This window comes from Aedes albopictus, chromosome 2 (assembly GCF_035046485.1).
Source record: "Aedes albopictus strain Foshan chromosome 2, AalbF5, whole genome shotgun sequence".
Classification (NCBI taxonomy): domain Eukaryota; kingdom Metazoa; phylum Arthropoda; class Insecta; order Diptera; family Culicidae; genus Aedes; species Aedes albopictus.
Window position 1 is genome coordinate 199,016,885 of NC_085137.1, and position 19,873 is coordinate 199,036,757.

Consider the following 19,873-nt stretch of genomic DNA (forward strand, 5'->3'; position numbering starts at 1 on the left):
TAACCTACCGAAAATCCCGTATATTGTATTGCATAAAAACATGGATCCGTAAATCCGGATTTTCCGGTACCCATGGTGATCGGACCGGTCCAACCAAATACGATCTCGATAGATAATGAGTTTCTGAGTTGAATGAGGCAAAAACTTTTAAAATCGGTGGAAAATTCGCTGAGATATGATCATTTCCATTTCGTGGGTACCCGGGTACCCTGCCGGCCTTCTACGGGTGTTTTTTTTGCTGGCCACACTACGGTTAATCAGATTATGCCTGCTGTGTTATGTTGGAAAAAGGTGCTACATATGGCCTCGCAGTGTTGGTAAACTCACACTCAAAGCACACTCATGAACAGCTCCTGCGTGAGCACACTCGCGCACGATTCTGAATCGTTTTCTCACGCACGAGTTTTTCATGCAAAATGTCGCTCTCACGAGTCAAGCACCGAAATCTCATTTGCTTGTAAAACGAATTCAAATCAATTTGAACGACATTCCAGTAACAAATTTTGAAAACGACGTATAATCAATGGTGTAGCATTGATTATACGTCGTTTTCAAAATTTATTACTGATTCAATGTTGTTGTATGCTAGATATGCTTTTGTTCTATCATGCAATCATAAAAACTTCGATGTAAATAATAACAAAACCAAGAAATAAAGCAATGAGTGAAATCACGAGTCAACTAATGTATGATTTTTTCGGCGGTGAGTTTGGCGAGTCTAGAATCGCGCGTGAAACAACTCAACAATGAGATTTTAAAATTTGAGTTTTTACCAACACTGGCTCGGCCTGTGGTGCATTCAGCGGTTCGATTTGGGTTTCATCATCAACTTCCAGTCCAAGGTCATACGGTACAACAATCAATGGAGAATCGGGTTGTTTCTTCTCAGCGAACGGAAATGAAGCTTCATGAAACTTTACGTCCCGGGATATGAACAGCTGTATGGTTTCTACGTCCCACAGGAGGTAGCCGTTTGGTGCATATCCATCTACAGGGATAGACAAAATGATCGGGACAGGCAAAATTTTCACTTTTCCAAAAATGTTCAACTAGCTGTAACTTTAGGAAAAGTGCATCAAATATTCTCAAATTTTCACTGGAAGTTCATCAACTAGTTGTGCATCAGTGGACAAAATTTGGAAAAGATCGGGCTATTCTGCACGAAATTTAAAGAGATTCTAGAAATAGGTATAATTATCCGATAGCCAACTTTGAGCTGTTATATCTCCGGATTCAATGAACCGAATGCAATGAAATTTTGACCATTTAAGACTTATATAATGAGCTCTGAAAAACGTTTGACACAACTTTAAATTATTAACAAGAGAAAAAGTTATAGCGATATTATTTATTTTATGAATTTTTAGTAAACTGGTCTATTTTTAATATTCATCCCAATACTTTTTATATTGATTGAAGGCTATGTTGTTACTTTCTTCTAAACATATCTATATTAAAGACAATTAGAGGCAATTAAAATAAACTTTGATTAGCATCTTGAATTTTGAAACGATGTTGAAGTTTTAGAAAATTTTGTGTTTTATTAGGAAAATAAACTAATCGTAATAATTTTCTTTCGTATGAAGAATTTTAAGTTGTATCAAAAGTTTTTCAAAGTTCATTATATAAGTCTTAAATAGTCAAAATTTCATTGCATTCGGTTCATTGAATCCGGAGATATAACAGCCCAAAGTTGGCTATCGGATAATTATTCCTTTTTCTTAGAATCTTTATAACTTCGTGCAGAATAGCCCGATCTTTTCCAAATTTTGTCCACTGATACACAACTAGTTGATCAACTCACAGTGAACATTTGAGAATATTTAATGCACGTTTCGAAAAGTTACAGCTAGTTGAACATTTTTTGAAAAGTGAAAATTTTGCCTGTCCCGATCATTTTGTCTATCCCCTGTATGACCGCAGCTCTGCTCTTCGGGTCCATCTTCTTCCTCAATTGCGATGGTATCGATGCGAAAGCCTTGCATCCGAACACCCGAAGTTTGGCCAAATCTGGTTTTAGGTTCATCCAAAGATTAGCAATAGCACTTGTTGGACTTCTATTAACCAAATAGACTGCAGCAAGTACCGCTTCATCCCACATGGTTTTGGGAGCGCCCGCTTGAATCAGCATTGACCTGACCTTCTCGATGATCGTCCGATTAAATCTCTCAGCCACCCCGTTTTGCTGAGGAGTGTAGACTGCCGTAAGTTCGATTTGGATACCCCTTTCTTCATAATATCGTCTTTGGTCGTTGGAGCAGTACTCGTGGCCTTGGTCAACTGTTAACTTCGATAAGGGATTGTCCATCGCCTCATAGCAGCGAAATTTGTCGAAAACTTCGGATTTCTTTTTGATAAGATAAATGGCTGCAAAATGGGTAAAATCATCGACAAACGAGACGAAGTACCGTGAACCATTCCATGCAGCAGGGGGGATCGGACCGCAAACATCAGAATGTATTCTCTCCAAAGGACGAGGGGTACGTGGTCGGGTTCCGTTGAATGGTTCACGGCACTGCTTCCCAAACACGCATGCATTGCAAAAATCAAAATTATCACTCAGTCTTGAAATACCTGTGACCATATCGAACTTCACGAGTGCTTCCAAATTGCTGCCACCAATATGGCCCAAGCGACGATGCCAAAGGTTGACGTCTTCAGTGCACAGATTGGCCATTCCACCGTTGGAGAAGAACACGTCTCACCTCAGCGCATCGCAATCACCGAGTTCTTGAACTTCATTTCTCCAACTGTCGGTCCAAAGCTCACCGTTACGCCCGCTTTGGTCATACGACCGACAGCAAATTTGCTCGTAACTGCGGGATGAACAGCACGTCGTAGATGGTCATATGTACTAACACCTTGACGGTTGATTCCGCAATAGGGACGAATCTGTGTCTCGCAATCATCGACTGGTCGTCTTTTGCCACACCGATAACGACAGGTTGCTCCAGCTTCTCCAGTGACTTGAACACCGCCTTGTCATTTACGAGATGATGACTTGCCCCGGAATCCAGTTTGAATGTCACTTTGTCACACCTGGCATCCACAGATTTCTGGCGACCAACCATGAACGCAACGCCTTCGGATTCAGCAACTATGTTGGCTTCTCCTTGCAGCTTGATACGACAATCCTTTGCCGTATGACCCTTCTTCTGGCACCTTATACACTTTCCCATGAACTTATGTGGCTTTTGCATGAATCCAGCAAAGGCCGCAGGCTTCTCCTTAGTCGTATCAACCACCCTGTCAGACTTCTTCAATTATTCGGCCAGCAATCGCTTACGTACAACTTCCAGGGTACGGTCCTTTTCTCCGAGATTCTCCAACGCCGTCACGAGTGGATCGTAGGATTCGGGCAGCGTCACAAGAGAGACCAGTTACAAGGTTGAGTTACAGTTACAAGGTCTCCAGGCTCTACTCTTGTTTCTCAAAAGAATCTACGTTATATAGTGTATGGACACATTGTAATCCAATCTGACGTTGACTGTAGTACGTGTTGGAAACTTTTGTCGAATGTAATCCCCAAGTATGTATGTACCACCACCGTAGACGAAAAACTGTCATAAATCAAGCATTTTGACATTTCTCATCCCTCATGATGATCCCTGTCGCAACGGAATCAACCTATTTTGGCACCTTTGCAAGTGATCGATCCAAAACCAGTCATATGTTATCCTGTGTGTACTGTATAGCCAGCCGTTCACGTGACAACAACAACAGAGCGCTCACATCCCTCTTCGAGGTTACCGTGCATAGCGCGGCAAAAGGGGTCGCTCCTCAATTTGGTATTAAATTGGCGGCCCAAAGGCAATCGGGGTCTGCGTGTCTTCCTTATAAGGAATTACAACTCGCGCATTCAACAACAGATTTCGCTTATACGGCGTGCCGCGCTGGTGCTGTTGCTGCTGACACACTCACTATACCTACTCGCTCGCCGTATGAGCAGAAACATCAACAGTAAACTTTAAGGCCGGTCACCGCGCCGTTGTCGTCGGTGCGTCGTATTTAGTAAGGGGAATCGGTATAAAGGAAATATTTGACGATAGAGATAATTATCCAAACACCATCTGAAAAAAAAAATCGTTGCCTGTTCAAACTGCAAATAAAGTTATTGAAAACCAACTTACAAAGTGTTCTAAATTGTGTAACTGAAGCGGTTTTCAAAGTAATCCTATTAAAAACCCATTTCTTAAAATTCTACATAACTTTTTACTTTCTTAACATTTACATTTTTATAAACTTTATGTAATGAGCGCGCTCAGTATCATACGGGCGTATCTACAATGATCGATTTCTCTTCATCGATTTTCTCTTTGGTTAATAACTTGGCCGGCAAATCATGTTCGGTTGTTTTTGTTGTTTTGGATGCTAGTACTAGTCCTCCTTCACCGAAACACACCAAGAGATCATCAGAATATTGGCAGTATTTCCCGAGATAATCCGAAAAGAAAATCGATGAAGAGAAATCGATCATTGTAGATACGCCTGTATGATACTGAACGCGAGAGATCTTATACTATTCTACTAAAGAAAGAACTCGATTTTTGTTTAAATCATCATTTATTCAAAGCTCAAGTGTCCTCAAACATAACGGAGCCGAATTCAATAGTATTATTATAATCTTCAGTGTATTTCTTACTGGGCTATATTAGTTGTGGGAAACCGTAAAGGTAGAATTTAAATGTTGATCAGTACTGCAACAAGCAGTATCGAGGATGCTATAGTGAGTTGCCTAGTTGCCTTATTTGTATAGTAATTGATAACAAGTATTTATTTAGGTTCGGCGATGCAGAAGGTCATGGATTCAATCCCTACCCGTCCCTTTTGTCCTGCTTTGTATATTTGTTTCTTCCTTTTGTTCTTCTCCATAGGACAGAATAAAGTACGCATTGGTTGATTTTCGGACAATATGCCTAAGTTTATATCTTATCATGATATTCGGTAATTTGAATAATAATTGATTTTATGCATTCCTTCACTATTTTAAATGCTTAAATACTGGTTATATGGGAAGTCACGGGGAGTCATCTGTATGGGATTTTAAATTCTTCAAACCAAGACAATAAGCTATTTTACGAGACGTTCTACCGGTGGGCCGCTCATTGTTATTGTTTACATTTGGTGTTTTTGTTTTTGCGAAAAGTAGCATAACATGTGGTGAGCGCTAATCAGATTTTTGCTGGCAGAGATGTTTCGGTTTCTAATGCGGCATGTATGAATCCTCCGAGCTGTATGATGTCACTAGGAGATGAAAAAACATCCCCACGGTCTACGGATATAAATTATAGTGGGCGGATTAACGCATTTTTGCAGATAAATGAACCCCGTTTATTGAATGGGCCTGTATTACATGTTATGCTAGCGAAAATGTAAATAAATGGGCCCACCGGTTGGACTTCAAAACTGGTGAACATTCAAAAAACAGCTGATTTGAAACGTCTTATAAAATGCCTTTTGTTGAAAGGTGCATTTCATCCCAATCACACTAACCGGAGAGAAACGACGAGGTTAATGGCGGCGCTCTACTCACTCAGTACACACCGTCGCCAAGTTTAAAATGTTCGTCGTGTGATATGTTTTATATGTTTACCTTCTTGGTACGACTTGGTTGAATGAGTAAGCGTTGTATAGCGATTCGACGGTTTGCTGGTCTAAGATTGCATAAACCATAGAATCTAGTCAAATTAAGCTGTTGAAGTTAACCAGAATCAACCATTTGGTTGTGAAAGTTTTTTCCACTGTTTTCGAAAGGTCACAACATAATCCTCCCGAAGTATTTTCACCTGCCCTACGTTGGTTCACAAAAGGGAGAACCGGGCTACTGCAGTCCCGTATCGAAGATCAGCTACTTGTTGGCCATAAATACCAAGAGGTCAGTTGATTCACAGAGAATGGTTAACTTTTATGAGGCTAATTGCATATTTACGACTTTATCCAAGTGTCTCCGATTCATTGCAAACGAGCAAAGGGAACACCAAAAACGGTGGAAAACGAGCGAAGCTGAAAACTGAATCTGGGTACCAGTCCGTGTCAGTACAGCATCATCCACTAAACTGTGGGAAAATTGATTGGTAAGGCATTTTTTTGTGGATTTACCAAACTTACTACTCGGTCACTCGGAGGACGGCTTTGGGTAGTTTCCTTCAAAGCAAGTCGGTAGCTGCTACACTGTGAATACAATACCCTTTGCTTGGTCAACCCCTCTGGGTTGCTCGACGACGACGACGTCCTGTCCAGTGATTATTTAATTTTCTTCCATAAATGGTGCTGTACTCTCAAGCTGTCGAGTTTTGAACCAAGCACGTTCGTTTATTTAGTCATATGGGCTGGCTTTTGGGCTCGATGAGATTGTGTCGTCGTTGGTACCAGTTATGGAAATATTACATATCTTTTTACCATTACCGGTTTATTTGTGATGATTTACCATAATAAATGCATGCACTAAAACTTAACTAAGAAAGCTGGGGGGAAAAGCAGAAATCATACAACTTTAAATAATTCTTATTTGACAAATGATTACATACTTATCACATTGAATTATAAGGAAACAGATAAATGATAATATTCATAGTAAAATTGAACCGATTGAATATAAAGTAAATAATTTTAAACATAAGACTAAGTAAAAGGAAAGGTCCAGGTAAATATTGTATTAGGAAATCTTACTTTTGACTGTGTAAACACATAATAAAATGTTTTCGGTCCCTTCTAGCGTCCAAAACAACTATGGATGCGCCGGGCCGTTGACGTAGTTGGTCACACGTTCGCTTCATAAGCGGATGGTCATGGGTTTAATTCCCTGTCCTGTCAATTTTCAGTAGTTGCTCCTCCCCCTAGATTGGCTGATACTGACCCTCTTCTGAAACTATAGCCCGGGCACTTGGTTCTCGGAGAAATGGTAACTCACAATTTCACCACGATAGAGTAGAAAATGACAGCAGCACAAAAGCAAACAGTTCGATATAGTAGAATAGAGTATATTTAGGCGCTGTACAAAGTGTAAGTGCAACTATCAATAGATGCAATCGGGGAAGTACTAGATTTGTAGTAATGAGCTGAATGTTTGTATGATGTGATGATAAATTCTTTGATTTTGCAAACAGCGTGGATATTATGATTCCTTGCCTTATTTGATGCTGGTTGAGCTTTGGGTAACTGCGTTGTTGTGTATTCTCTTTTTATTGCAGCTTCATCCACACAGTTACCCAAAGCTTTGCTCAAACCGCATCAAATTGGGCAAGGAATTATCATTCCCCGCGATTTTGGCACAATAGTTTTGGACGTTTAAAGAATTATAGCCATGTTGTCCGCGCATATAACTCGATGAATATATTACCCGTTGCAAGAAAATAGAGAGCGAAAAGGGTGCAAAATCGCTAATAGACCTCCGCTGGTATGTTTAATCGTTATGGTGTCTTCTACAATAAGTGCGCGAATTGGCCAAGGAATACTGCGCCGAAAACACCGAAATGATTTTTCTTACAGGCGGAGATGTATGGGCGGTTGCGCGTACAAATTTTCGCGCAACGCATAATATATTTTTGTACAGTTTTGCACTGAACTTGTTTTTCAATTGTATTCTACTATTATACATTTGGGTAATCGGAGTATGTATTATAATTTTTGTTGTGATGCACTTCAAGTAAACATATGCATATTATGTAAGTGAGATGTACTCACAATAATTAATGTACTCTTGTTATGTCAGAGTTGTACGACCATATCTGTTCAGCAGCTATCCAGTTGATTTCATTTCTTGTTGCACGAGCAAGGCAGCAGACAAGTCGCACGCTGTAACTATCACCTGCCTTTTTGTTTACCTACCTTGGGCTTCAACTGTAGCAGCAGAGCAGTTCATTCTCTACTTCGACGTTGTTCGGTGTATAATTTCAATGGTAATTTCAGCACGAAGCATGTAATGGTGCGTTATTTTGATTCGTCAGGTTCTGTTGTTTTTCCTATGACATATGTTTTGCAATCTTCTGCCTATGTTCAATAAGTTATGTAAGATGGAACCTTAATTTGCGACATGATCAACATACTCTACTCTACCATACCACTTGTTCCATACACATTCTACCTCTTGCCAAAGCTCATCATTTGATTGAGAATTAAGGCTGCACATGCCATTCAAAGTCTATGAGAATTAACTTAGCTTAGCTTAGATCAGTGATTCCCAAAATGGGCGAAATTGCCCCCTTGGGGGCAAAAATCAGGCCCAGGGGGGCGAAAATTTAAAAAAATCAAAATTGGGGGGCGAAAAATATTTAAAATGGGGGCGATTTTTTCAATGATTGAAAAACACGAATAGTATTGAATTATGTACAAGTCTAGAATGTCAACTGAATCATAAAAAGTCCCTAGCATTCAAGCTTTCAGTTCAAGTTTTGTCTAGGACTATAGAAAAAAATGCTGTCATTATTAAACTTAAACATCGACTTTATTTCACATAACTATTCGTATTTATGTGGATTCTTAGGCAAAATTGCTAGAAAAATGACTGCTACACGTATTCCTGAAAAGTTTCTGTTATTCTGGTACTCTAAAAAAAATGTATTTGGAAACTCCTATAACACAAGTTTACAAAATAAAATGAAAGTCGCGAACTTCTGTCAACAGCCAAAATTTTTTAAGCACAATTTAGTGCTGATTTCGAAACCGACCTTCAAAAAATTTAAAGTAGAACAGTTTTTGAGTTTAAGCTCAATATTGAGTTTTGTAACTTTTCAAAATATGTAATTTACTAAAATTCAAATATATTGCGTTTTGTTCAACCAATGTTTAATCTTTTTCCATAAATTAAAAGCTGAATACAATACCATTCGATCATCTGAATGCAGTTTTTGCGTCAGATTGATGAACTTCAAGATATTGGCGAGTTTTAGGGACGATCTTCTTAAATTTTAACAAATTCCCAAAAATTTTTGAAGAAATGTATTTTTTTCAATAAGAAAAAACCAACTTTAAAATTCTTTCTCGACGTTTATTTGACATATCATATGTAGGCAAGTTACAGTAAAAATTTCAGCTCAATCGGAGCATTGATTACGGAGAATGAGATGTTTGAAGTGAGCGACTTTGCTTAAAAATAGAACAAAAATCGATTTCAAATCATCAACCTTGTATGGAAAGTCGAAAAAATTTCCGCTCTACTGTAATTTTTTTCCTTCGCGTTTTCAAACTCAGGGCATGATTCTACACCAAAAATGATCATCAGCTTACCGAGTTCAAAAATGCTGTAAACTACAGGGTGTTCAATAAGTTCGGATACACCATATAACTTGAATTAATTTCACATCTGTAATTCAGATTTTCAAAGTAAATGTATTTATTGAAAGGTCATATAACACTGGTCAAATATAGCATATGGTTTTGAATAAAGTCTTTTTCTACTTTTTTATATAAGCCTTAGATGTATCTAAAGTTTGTTAGCTCCGGCACGCTGGAATAATTTTCGATAAGTTGCTCAAGCTACAGAAGTCTAAAACGTTGACTTTTGAGTTTACATCTCACTATACTAAATTAAAATATCTAAATTAATAGACAAAAGCTTTACACTGCTATTTCAGTGATGGTATGGTGATTAATTTGCAAGTTTAGTCAAAATGTGCTTAAATCTATGAAAAAGGCATAAATACATTATATAAAGCCAATTTTGGTTCAAATTTGCCACAATAGGGATATAATCAAGTTTTGGAAAAGAAAATTATGGATAAAACTGAGATATAACGCACCCATGCTTTTTGACAAAACAAAAATCATTGAAACAGGTACAGCGGCAATTTTAGCAATTTTAAAGATCAAAATAAAATGAGTCCGTACTTCACCCAATCTGAATCTTATAGATTATTTCGTATGGCCATAGTTGCTACCACTTATGCTGAGGACAATAACCTAATTTGATTTAACTTAACACCATTACTCAATAAAAACTAGACGAAATACCAATGACAGACGTGCGTGCCGGCCGAAAGGAACTTGAGACACATTTGCAATTATTACAAAAGGATAAAGGACAGTTTATTTCAAAACATATATTGTATTTGATCAGTGTAATGTGAGCTTTCAATTAACACATTCACTTTGCAAATCTGAATTACAGATGGGAAATAAATTCAATTTTACTGTGTATCCGAACATATTGAACACCGTGTAGTGTAACCAGGCTTGTCCGCACTGAGCGCATGAAAATTCTGCTTTTTGGATTTACACCATGAAGCACATCATAAATTAGAAATCTTTTCATCTTATCAGATAGAAGAATGTTGAAATATTGTAAATGTCATTTCGAACTGTCAAAAAACCGCACCGCAGAGCCACACGGAGCGCGCAAAGAGATTTTCACCCGGGTGAAAACACTCCAGTGAATTTCACTTTGAACGGCCCGTGCGGCGCTGCGGTGCAGTTTTTTGACAGTTCGAAATGACATTTAGAATATTTCAACATCCTTCTATCTGATAAGATGAAAAGATTTCTAATTTGTGATGTGCTTGATGGTGTAAATCCAAAGAGCAAAATTTTCATGCGCTCAGTGCGGACAAGCCTGCCTATAACGAACATTCGTGAATCGTGATTAGTTTTGTCAAAACTCGTGGGCGGATTTCTTCATCGAATTTTCAATCAAAAACATGAGGTTCAGACAAATTTCAGAACACTTTTGCGATGAAAATCGTAACACATTGCAATGCATTGTTTACAAACAACTTTAAACACACGGTTGTTGAAAAACTCCCTTTAAGAACAATGGTAAACATGTGGTTGGGAATATCGCGTGTTCATAGGTGTTTACAGCCCGTTCTATTTCGAATAATCAATGCTCAATCAACAAAGATTTGAGAAGTATGCACAAACACGATATCGATTATTATGTAAGCACGATTCAAATTTAGTATATTTTATTCAATTGTGGAAAATCAACGCATGTACAAAACAGTTTGATGAAAATGAGAGTGACACAGACTTAGATATATTAACCCTTATGTGGCCGACAGGGTACCCGGGTACCCAGCGCCCATTTAAAAAGCACGGTGTAGAAAAAAGCAAAAAGTTTGTCGGACACATAACGGTTAAATGGCACTACTAGCCAGGGATGAGAAATGTACTGGAAAAAACGATTACCGGCTGTACATTTGACATTTTTCCACATGAACATCACAGGCCCAGCCAAACTGAAACTGTTCGAAAAATAAATGTCATAACATTTTTTTTCCTGCAGCCTTCTTCCTCGAAACGGTTTCCAAGCGCGAGAGCGCCAGTACTCGAGCACAATGACGACGGAAATTTCTGTCTCACCCGTTTTCGCATTTTTCTGTGATGTTTAATGCAAACATATCTCGACACGAATCTTCTATAGATTTTTTTTGTTTTTATTAAAGTGTATTTTAACTTTTAACTATTTCTACACTATCTTCTATATAGTAATGATCAAATCACATTAAGGTTTTGAGCTGGAGAATGGCATTCTTAACTTCCTTAAGCGTGGGAACTGGATCATTTCCGTCTTCTGCTGCACTGACAAAGTCGTTTCCCCTGCTGCCTTGGTCTCCCGTGCATACGTTCTCCACGCCATTCAGGTACTCATCGAAGTTCTGGTTCCACCTTTCAATAACTTGACGTCCGTCCGTCAAGAGGCCGTAGAACTTCCGTGTTTCTTGGAAACGGCACATCATTTCCATTTCCTCACTCGACACTTCTTCCAGGCGGCATTCTCTTTCCCCGAAAGAGGCAGGTCTGCAGGTTCCTCTACTGCTTGTACCGGTCCACGTTCTGCCGAGTTCTCCTAAATCGAGCCGCACACCTCGTCGAATCATTCGTTCCGTCGTCTCCGTTCCATTTGCCCGATGCTACTCTCTGCTGCGTCGTAAATGACTGCTTTAATTATATTTCAGCAGTGTCCTAAACAGGCCACATAGAGTTTGTCCACGTCTGGCAACGCTGCCTCGAGATTCTGCGTGTATGCTTTAGGTCGCTCTGGGTTGTACCGTGGCGGCTGCAAGTATTGCATATTGTTCATGAAGCTTTGGGCGCGGATTGACCATTACCAGGTACTGGTCAAAGTCGATGTTGGCACGGGTCGTTGCTTTCGTATTGACATGATTTACAAAACTGTACAATAGATGGACTTGATGGTCTAGTGGCTACAGCTTCTGATTCGTATGTAGAAGGTCATGGGTTCAATCCCTAGCCCGTCCCTTTCCTCTTGCATTGTATCTTTCTATCTACTTTCTCTCTCTCTCTTCTCTACATATACTACTTATTCATAAGTTCACAGCCAAGGCTAGAACCAGAACCAAATTGAAAAAAGTATTTTCACTTCCCACTTACAGCACAGTGTATATAACGCCTGTAAGTTATGCAACCAAAGCGAACTGTGCCGTTTGACCTTCAAATTCACCACACAATCTATCACCTTACGAACACTATAAATAATCACCTATCCATGGATCGCATCGCCGAGCCAACGGTGACTCCCAGATCTTCCATCCTTTCCATCTAACAAATACCCCAGTCCGTGCGGGTTGTGGGGGTGCAGAGGTGCTCTCGATCTCTAGTAGTCCTATAGTCCCTTATTCAGTTGGATCTCAGTGCAAATTGGTAACAGTTCAGATCAATCACGGAGGAGCAACCATTGCCATGTATAGTCAGAATTGATAGTTTGATCGTTTTGATCGTGACATGATTTACAAAACTGTGCATAACTTTTGATAGGAAAAAACTAGGAGTGGGTAATGTCTGAGACATAACCGCAATGTTGACGTAGGACAAAGGCTGGAAGGACTTTTATATTCTCATAATACAATGTTTGTTGTTATGATAATACAAATGGGTGGACTGATGTGTTGAGTAAAGTTGTTGTGTGATCGCTTTCGCTGAACGCATTCATAACCCAACAATCATTTTTGCTGTATAAGAGTAAAACAAATCACTCTTAAGCTAACTTAAGCTCAAGAAGCTGTTATTCAGCTGGTTCGGTTACTTGGGAAGATTTTGAATAGTTCAAGAGTTATTTCGTTTTGAAGAGAAATGATCAATTTACTCTTCTACGAGAGAATTTTCATCGAGCGGATAAAATTATTAGATAATTGAACGGCGTTAGATAGATCCTTTTAATTGAAGATTAACGTGAAACTCATTCAATAATACGTTGTTTTCATCTGGGAAGAACATATTAGTGGCCGACTTCACTATTGCTGAACTACCAAGCTTTCAGTTTGTCGCTTTTAATTACCGAAACATAACTCTTGAGAAATCATTTTCGCTGATCCTGGAAAAGACCGTTTATAAACCGGAAGATTTTGGCAAGACAATTATTGCATGAATTCATCACGCAATGCGAGTTTATTTTACCCATACTGAATGCGGCCGTTTGCTGTCGTGGATGAGATTTCTGGTGCTGCCACCACGATAGCCGAGAGTCATCGCTGAGTTTGTGTGCAGCTGCCTAGCTGGGAGGTGACATCTCCCTTCTCCTTGACTGATCCAAGGAAAATGACGAAAGTTAACAGAGGAAACAGCTGTTATGCCCCTAGATTAGCAGATGAAGCTCCTCCCATTCGGCGGGCTTTCCAATTTATTCCGTTTGCATGACCCGCCCACATTGTGTCAGACGCTTTAAATGACTAATCAACCGTTCTTTGAGACAATTTCTAATCGAACGGATGAACTAACCGAAGTATTGAAAAGTTAAGATCATTTTAATTCGATAAATATTAGAACGCAACAATGTTTCAGGCACAATTTGTCCGAATAAGATACTAGAACAATTAGAACAATTAGAGGCCGGCTATACTGTTGCTAAGTTTTCAGTCTGTCGCTTTTATTTATCCGATTCATAATTCTGGAGGAATCATTTTCGATTTAAATAATAGAAGATTTCGGCAAGACAATTGAAAATTATCCGCACTGAATGCTGGAAGCCGTCGAAAACTGCCATCGCTTACTGCCGTGGATGAGATTCCTGGTTCTATCAGCTAAATAGCCGAGAGTCGTCGCAGGATTGGTGCGCAGCTGCGGAGGTGACATTCACTCCCTTTGACTGATCCAACGAAAATGACGGAAGAAAACAGAGGTCACTGCTTTTATTCCCCTTGATTAGCAGATTAGGCTCCTCCCATTTGGCTGGCTTTCCAGGTTATTTCGTTTGCATGACCCGCCCCGAATGCTCCAGATGCATCAAGCAACTAATCAACCGAGAAATGAGCAAATTTTCATTGAACGGATAGAGTAACCAAAATATTGGATAATTTCGATCAGTTTAATTCGAAAAATGTTCAAACTAATTTTAATTAAACAATGTTTCACGCAAAATAGTCCGGATAGAATAATGCGTTGTTAAATTCCGAGTGGAACCATTAGGCCATTAGTGACCGGCTTCATCATTATTGCTGGGCCACCAAGTATTCAATCTTTTACTTTTCAGTTGCACTACACTTTTCTCGTTCGATGGAATGAAATTAGCTGATTCACAAACTTTTAAGGAATAATTAACGGTGGTCCTGAACATGACCGTTTGATTATTTGACGAGTTTAGGAACGAAATGGCATGAATTTACCATGCCACGCAATGCGTGTTGGTTTTCTCCGTGCTGAATGATAAACGCCACCGAAAACTGGACCGCCGCTTGCTGCCGTGGATTAGAATAATGACCAGTTTCACTATTGCTGGCAACGATGCTCTGTCTTTTGCTTTTTGGTTGCACTACATCTCGATTGATGTTGGAAATTATCCAATTAACTCTTGAAGAATCATTTTCGATGGTCCTGAAAAGGACCGGTTTGAATAATGGACGATTTTGATTCATTCACCATGCCACGCAATGCGTGTTGGTTTTCTCTACGGAGTGCGGAGAATGCTGAACGCCGTCAAAAATTGGCCCACCGCTCCGCTGCCATGGATGCGATTCCAAGTGCTATCATCAGCACGATAGCCGAGAGTCGCTGGGTTGTTGTGCTGCTGCCTTGCTGGAGGTGACTTCCACCTCCAATCTCCTTGACTGATCCAACGAAAATGACGAAAGAAAACAGAGAACAATGCTTTTATACCCCTAGATTAGCAGATGAAGCACCTCCCATTTGGCTGGCTTTGCAGTTTATTCCGTTTGCATGCTACAGACGCTTCAAACGATTAATCAACCAAGAAATGAGAAAATTTTCATTGAACGGCTGAAGTAACCAAAATAATAATATTATAATATTATATATATTATGTGGTTGAACCACACTTTTCTCGTTCGATGGAATGAAATTATCTGATTCACAACTCTTGAGGAATAATTTTTGGTGTTTCTGTAAAAGACCGTATGATTAATTGACGATTTTAGGAAAGAAGTGGCATGAATTCACCATGCCACGCAAGGTGTGTTGGTTTTCTCAGTGCTGAATGATGGACGCCACCTGAAACTGCCCCGCCGCTTGCTGCCGTGGATGAGATTAATGACCGGCTTCACTCTTGCTGGCAACGAAGTACACCTTTCTCTATCGAGGATTGAAATTTCTTCAATTAACTCTTGAGGAATCACTTTCGATGGTCCTGAAAAGGACCGTTTGAATAATGGACGAATTTGATGAATTCATCATGCCACGCAATGCGTGTTGGATTTCTCCGCGTTCAATACTAGGCGCCGCCGAAAACTCGCCCGCCGCTTGCTGCCGTGGATTAGATTCCTGGTGCTATCAACCGAGATTCATCGCAGTCGATGTGCGGCTGCTTGCTAAAGATGACATCCTACCCCCTTGGCCGATCCAACGTAAATGAAGACAGAAAACAGAGGACACAGCTTTTATACCCCTAGATTAGCATATGAAGCTCCTCCCATTCGGCTGGCTTTTCAGTTAATTTCGTTTGCATGACCCGCCCCTCTTGCTCCAGACGCATCAAACGATTAATCAACCGAGAAATGAGAAAATTTTCCATTGGACGGATAATGTAACCAAAATATTAGATGATTTAGATCATTTTATTGTGGAAAATGTTAGAATTGATACATTTTTCAAGCAAAATGGTCCGGATATGATAATGCGTTGCCAAAGTCCGGGTGGAACAATTAGGCGTCATAATTGTTGCTGACTGAGTCACCAAGCATTCAATAATTCACTTTTACGGTTGTACTACACTTTTCCCGTCCGTTGGAATGAAATTATCCGATTCACAGCTCTCGAAAAATCATTTTCGATGGTCCTTAAAAGGACCGTCCGTTTGGATAATGAATAATTCTAGGAAGAAAATTAAACGAATTCACTATGCCACTATGCGTGTTTGTTTTCTCCGCACTAAATGCTGAACGCCGTCGAAAACTGCCCCCCCCCCTCCCCCCGCTTGCCTCCGTGGATGCGATTAATGACCGGCTTCACTCTTGCTGAAAAACGATACTCTGTCCTTGCTTTGCACTACACTTCTCGATCGAGGGTGGAAATTTATCCAATTAACTCTTGAGAAATCATTTTCGATGGTCCTAAAAAGGACCGTTTGAATAATGGACGATTTTGATGAATTTACAATGCCACGCAATTCGTGTTGATTTTCTCCGCGCTCAACGCTAGACGCCATCGAAAACTGGCCCGCCGCTTGCTGCCGTGAATGAGATTCCCGGTGCTATCAGTACGATAGCCGAGTGTCGCCGCTGAGTCGATGTGCCGCTGCCCAGCTCGAGGTGTCACCTCGACGGTGGTCGAAATGGAACTGACGAACAGCTCTCGCATGATCGCATTCCTTCCTGCATCGTAGGTAGTTGCCCCCACGATGCGCACCAATCAGAGAGCGTTGGTAGACTGAACGAGAAAATTAGTCCGCTACCCATATTTATAGATTTCAGCGATTTCAATGTCTAACTTTAAAACAACTTTTCAACTATTTATCAGTGATTTTTAGGTTCACCGAATATTACAAATTGAACGTGGGAGTTTCATCTCTCGGATAACGGGATTTGTTTATCATTTCATTCAGTGGGAAGGATACTGTGAGCGTTTAAAATCTTTCACTCAAACGTAACGCTCTTGGTTTCATAAATTTTGAAATGACACCGGGTATAGAAAACAGAGACGTAGTCCTACGTCAAAAAAATACATGTCTATTTTTTTGTGTGTTTTGTAAAAAAATCTCAGGTTTCGATTCACGCAAAAATTGAGAAAATCGGTGGTGAAAAAAAAAGTTTCAAGATGGCGGCCGAATTCAATATGACTGACCCAATTTTTTATAACTGCAAAAATTAGCTCTATCTTTCCTCTTTTCAACATTTCGTTTTGAGGTGGTTTTTGGAGAAATTTTCGAGTTATAACGGTTTAAGGTGAAATATCAGAGAATACAAATATGGCTGGCACAATGGCCGACTGTACCGCTACTCACGTTTTCCAGAGCCTTAATATTAAAAATTTGCAAACAAATTCGCCTGATTGGGATCAGGCTCTCTTGCAAGAAAGCAAAGCCAAGATAAGTAAATGCAGCTTGGTTCGATGCTTCGTTCATTGGATTTGCGCCTCTAAAGTTTACATACAAACTTGGAATTGGAATGGGATTTCTTGATGTTTCACCAATTGCTGTGGCTCTAACAAACGGGGCGTCTATCAATATGAGTCCCCAAATGAAGTCGAGAAAAGTTTCCAACCGGAACGCTACATTCCCGATGTACTGACATGTACTATGACATGTACTATCCGAAAGATCATGTCAGCAGGTTCAAAATTGCCAAAGTTATAGCAAACAAATAGCTAGTGCATAATTGAACTTAGACCCCTTACTTGGAACTTGGACGACGATCAGCCGCCTCTAACATGGGGAACAGGTGCTGTTGTGAGTCGCTCTTTCCGGAGAACAGACGCTTAGGTTCGCAGAAGCATACCCCACCCCTACCATCCCTGTCAACCTACAACCAAAGTTCTCACCGGGTTAGTTTACCCGATTTTCCTACAGATTGCTCGCAGTTTCCAGTCGGAATCACGGGGAGGTAGGAATCGTAGGAATATGAGTTGCTCAATGTGATCAGAATTACGCACTACGCATACATTTCTGATCCCATTTTTTTTTTTCTAAAATTCGAAGATATCTAAGTATAACCTTTACTTAGTCGTGTAAGCTTCTAAAATTCCATTCTCTCGATTTACAAACCAAAGAAAATATTGTTTAATCAGTTTGCTATTATTAACAATGACGTCTATTCTCAGATACATAAGTATTGTGGGGTTGCGGTAAATAGTGATAGACAGATGAAGAGCATTCTGCGGTAAAGCATTAGGCGTTGTGTTGTGATGCAGCTACTCATGCATATAACTATGTGAAGGATGCTGCGCACGGAAAGAAAACTTGATCCATTGGAATTACATGGTGGTGGCAGCAGCATGGCATTCACCGAGTAACCAGTAATAAACAATCGTACAAGCTACACAGAACATCCCGATATAATTTGATGGAATTATCTCCCTTTGGTCGCTCCGCAAAAAAAAGATCGAGATCGAGTCGTGTCGTTGCGTTGTTGCTGCTTCGTGACAGAGAGAACTTGCACGGGCGCCATGGGCTCAGTTACGATCGTACGCTGAAAGAGTTCACACGCGCGTATCCGCTAACTGGCGCCGTTCCACCGCACAACAACTGGACCGGACATCCACAGAAACGGCAGTGCGTCCTTGTTTTTTTTTTATTGTTACGCGGATGCAACTGGAGAAGCCGCGAACGTGACGTTCTCACCAGCAAGTGCGTGACCTTCGGGAATTTGCTACCACCGTCTTCGTGAGTTCCATTCGGTCTATGCTAAGAATCGAAGACTAGGTGTGTGTGCTTGGTGCTGAGCTGCTGGGGTCCACGCGTGTTTAAATGCGAATTGCATTGTGCCATACTACCATCTGCGCCCCGTGACAGACGAGAGCAGCAGAGACGGGCCTGTCGACGTCCGTAACTATTCAATTCACGGTTGACATCAATTGAAGAATAAAGTGGATTATTTTACATCTGCTGCAGTTGCAACAGACAGTCTCGTTTGTGTCTGGTGATTAAAAGTTAGCATTGTTAAGTTTATAAAATACACAGGTAGTTTTCGTTAATATTTGCAAATAGCTAGTATAGTGCACAAAGAAAAAATAATAATGTATATGTACGACCCACCAAAGAAAAACAACTTCACATCAGTTGAAGGTAAGATTTAACAGTTCTATAAATTTATATGATAGGTAGTTATCCTTCATTAACAACATTGAGAAAGCTTATTTGCTGAGGAATATGCTTGTAAACTAGAGAGTTAATGTAAATTTTACTCATTTGCTTAATGAAACAGAACATGTGTGTTTTGCAAGTTGTGGTACAACATGTTTTATATACATTTTTGAATGCAACTGGGATACTAAAACCAAAAAAGAATGCATTGAAAACATTTTAGCTTTAAAAATTAGCACTCTTGGGTAAGAATCAATAACATGGTTTCCATTAGTATACGAAAGCATTTCTATCTGGCAATTCAAAGTGTGTTAGTTTCCAAACTACAGTGTTCTATGTTCGCGATTTCTTACATTTTTCAATACTTTATTAACCGTTGATTTTGTGGGGTGGACCCGGGGTGCTGGTTAAAGCGTATCTTTTATACCGTGGACCTAGTATAGAATCCCCTTTCCAATAAACTCACAAAAATCGTAATTTTGTGACCCCCTCCTCTCCCCTCCGTAACGCTTATTTGTATGAAAATCCCTAAATTTTTGTATGGAGCGTAACGCTTGGCCATACTCCCCCTCCCCCTGGAGCGTTACGTAATGGACGTTATGGACGACGCCTGAGTTGTTTTATGGAAAGGGAAGAAAAATCACAAAAGGTCCCGAGATAAACTAGCTTAGGCCGAATATATTTATATGGGAGGTATCCATTAGGTGCGTCACGCACAAAGTGGGGGGGGGG

The 19,873-nt window shown here is 40.0% G+C and overlaps 1 protein-coding gene across 2 annotated transcripts in view; it reads left to right on the forward strand.

Moving 5' to 3' along the window:
• The window catches only part of LOC109429439 (myosin-2 essential light chain), a 40,787-nt gene that overhangs the window by 12,370 nt on the left and 8,544 nt on the right, over positions 1-19,873 (forward strand). The window contains exon 1 of one of the 2 annotated variants that reach the window (XM_019705393.3): positions 18,549-19,123. The exons of the other annotated variant lie outside the window; for it this stretch is intronic. Within the exon in view, the coding sequence (XP_019560938.1) occupies positions 19,075-19,123 (49 nt within the window). The 5' untranslated portion in view covers positions 18,549-19,074. Of the gene's footprint in view, positions 1-18,548; positions 19,124-19,873 lie in introns of those variants that run through there. 2 annotated transcript variants of the gene reach the window in all.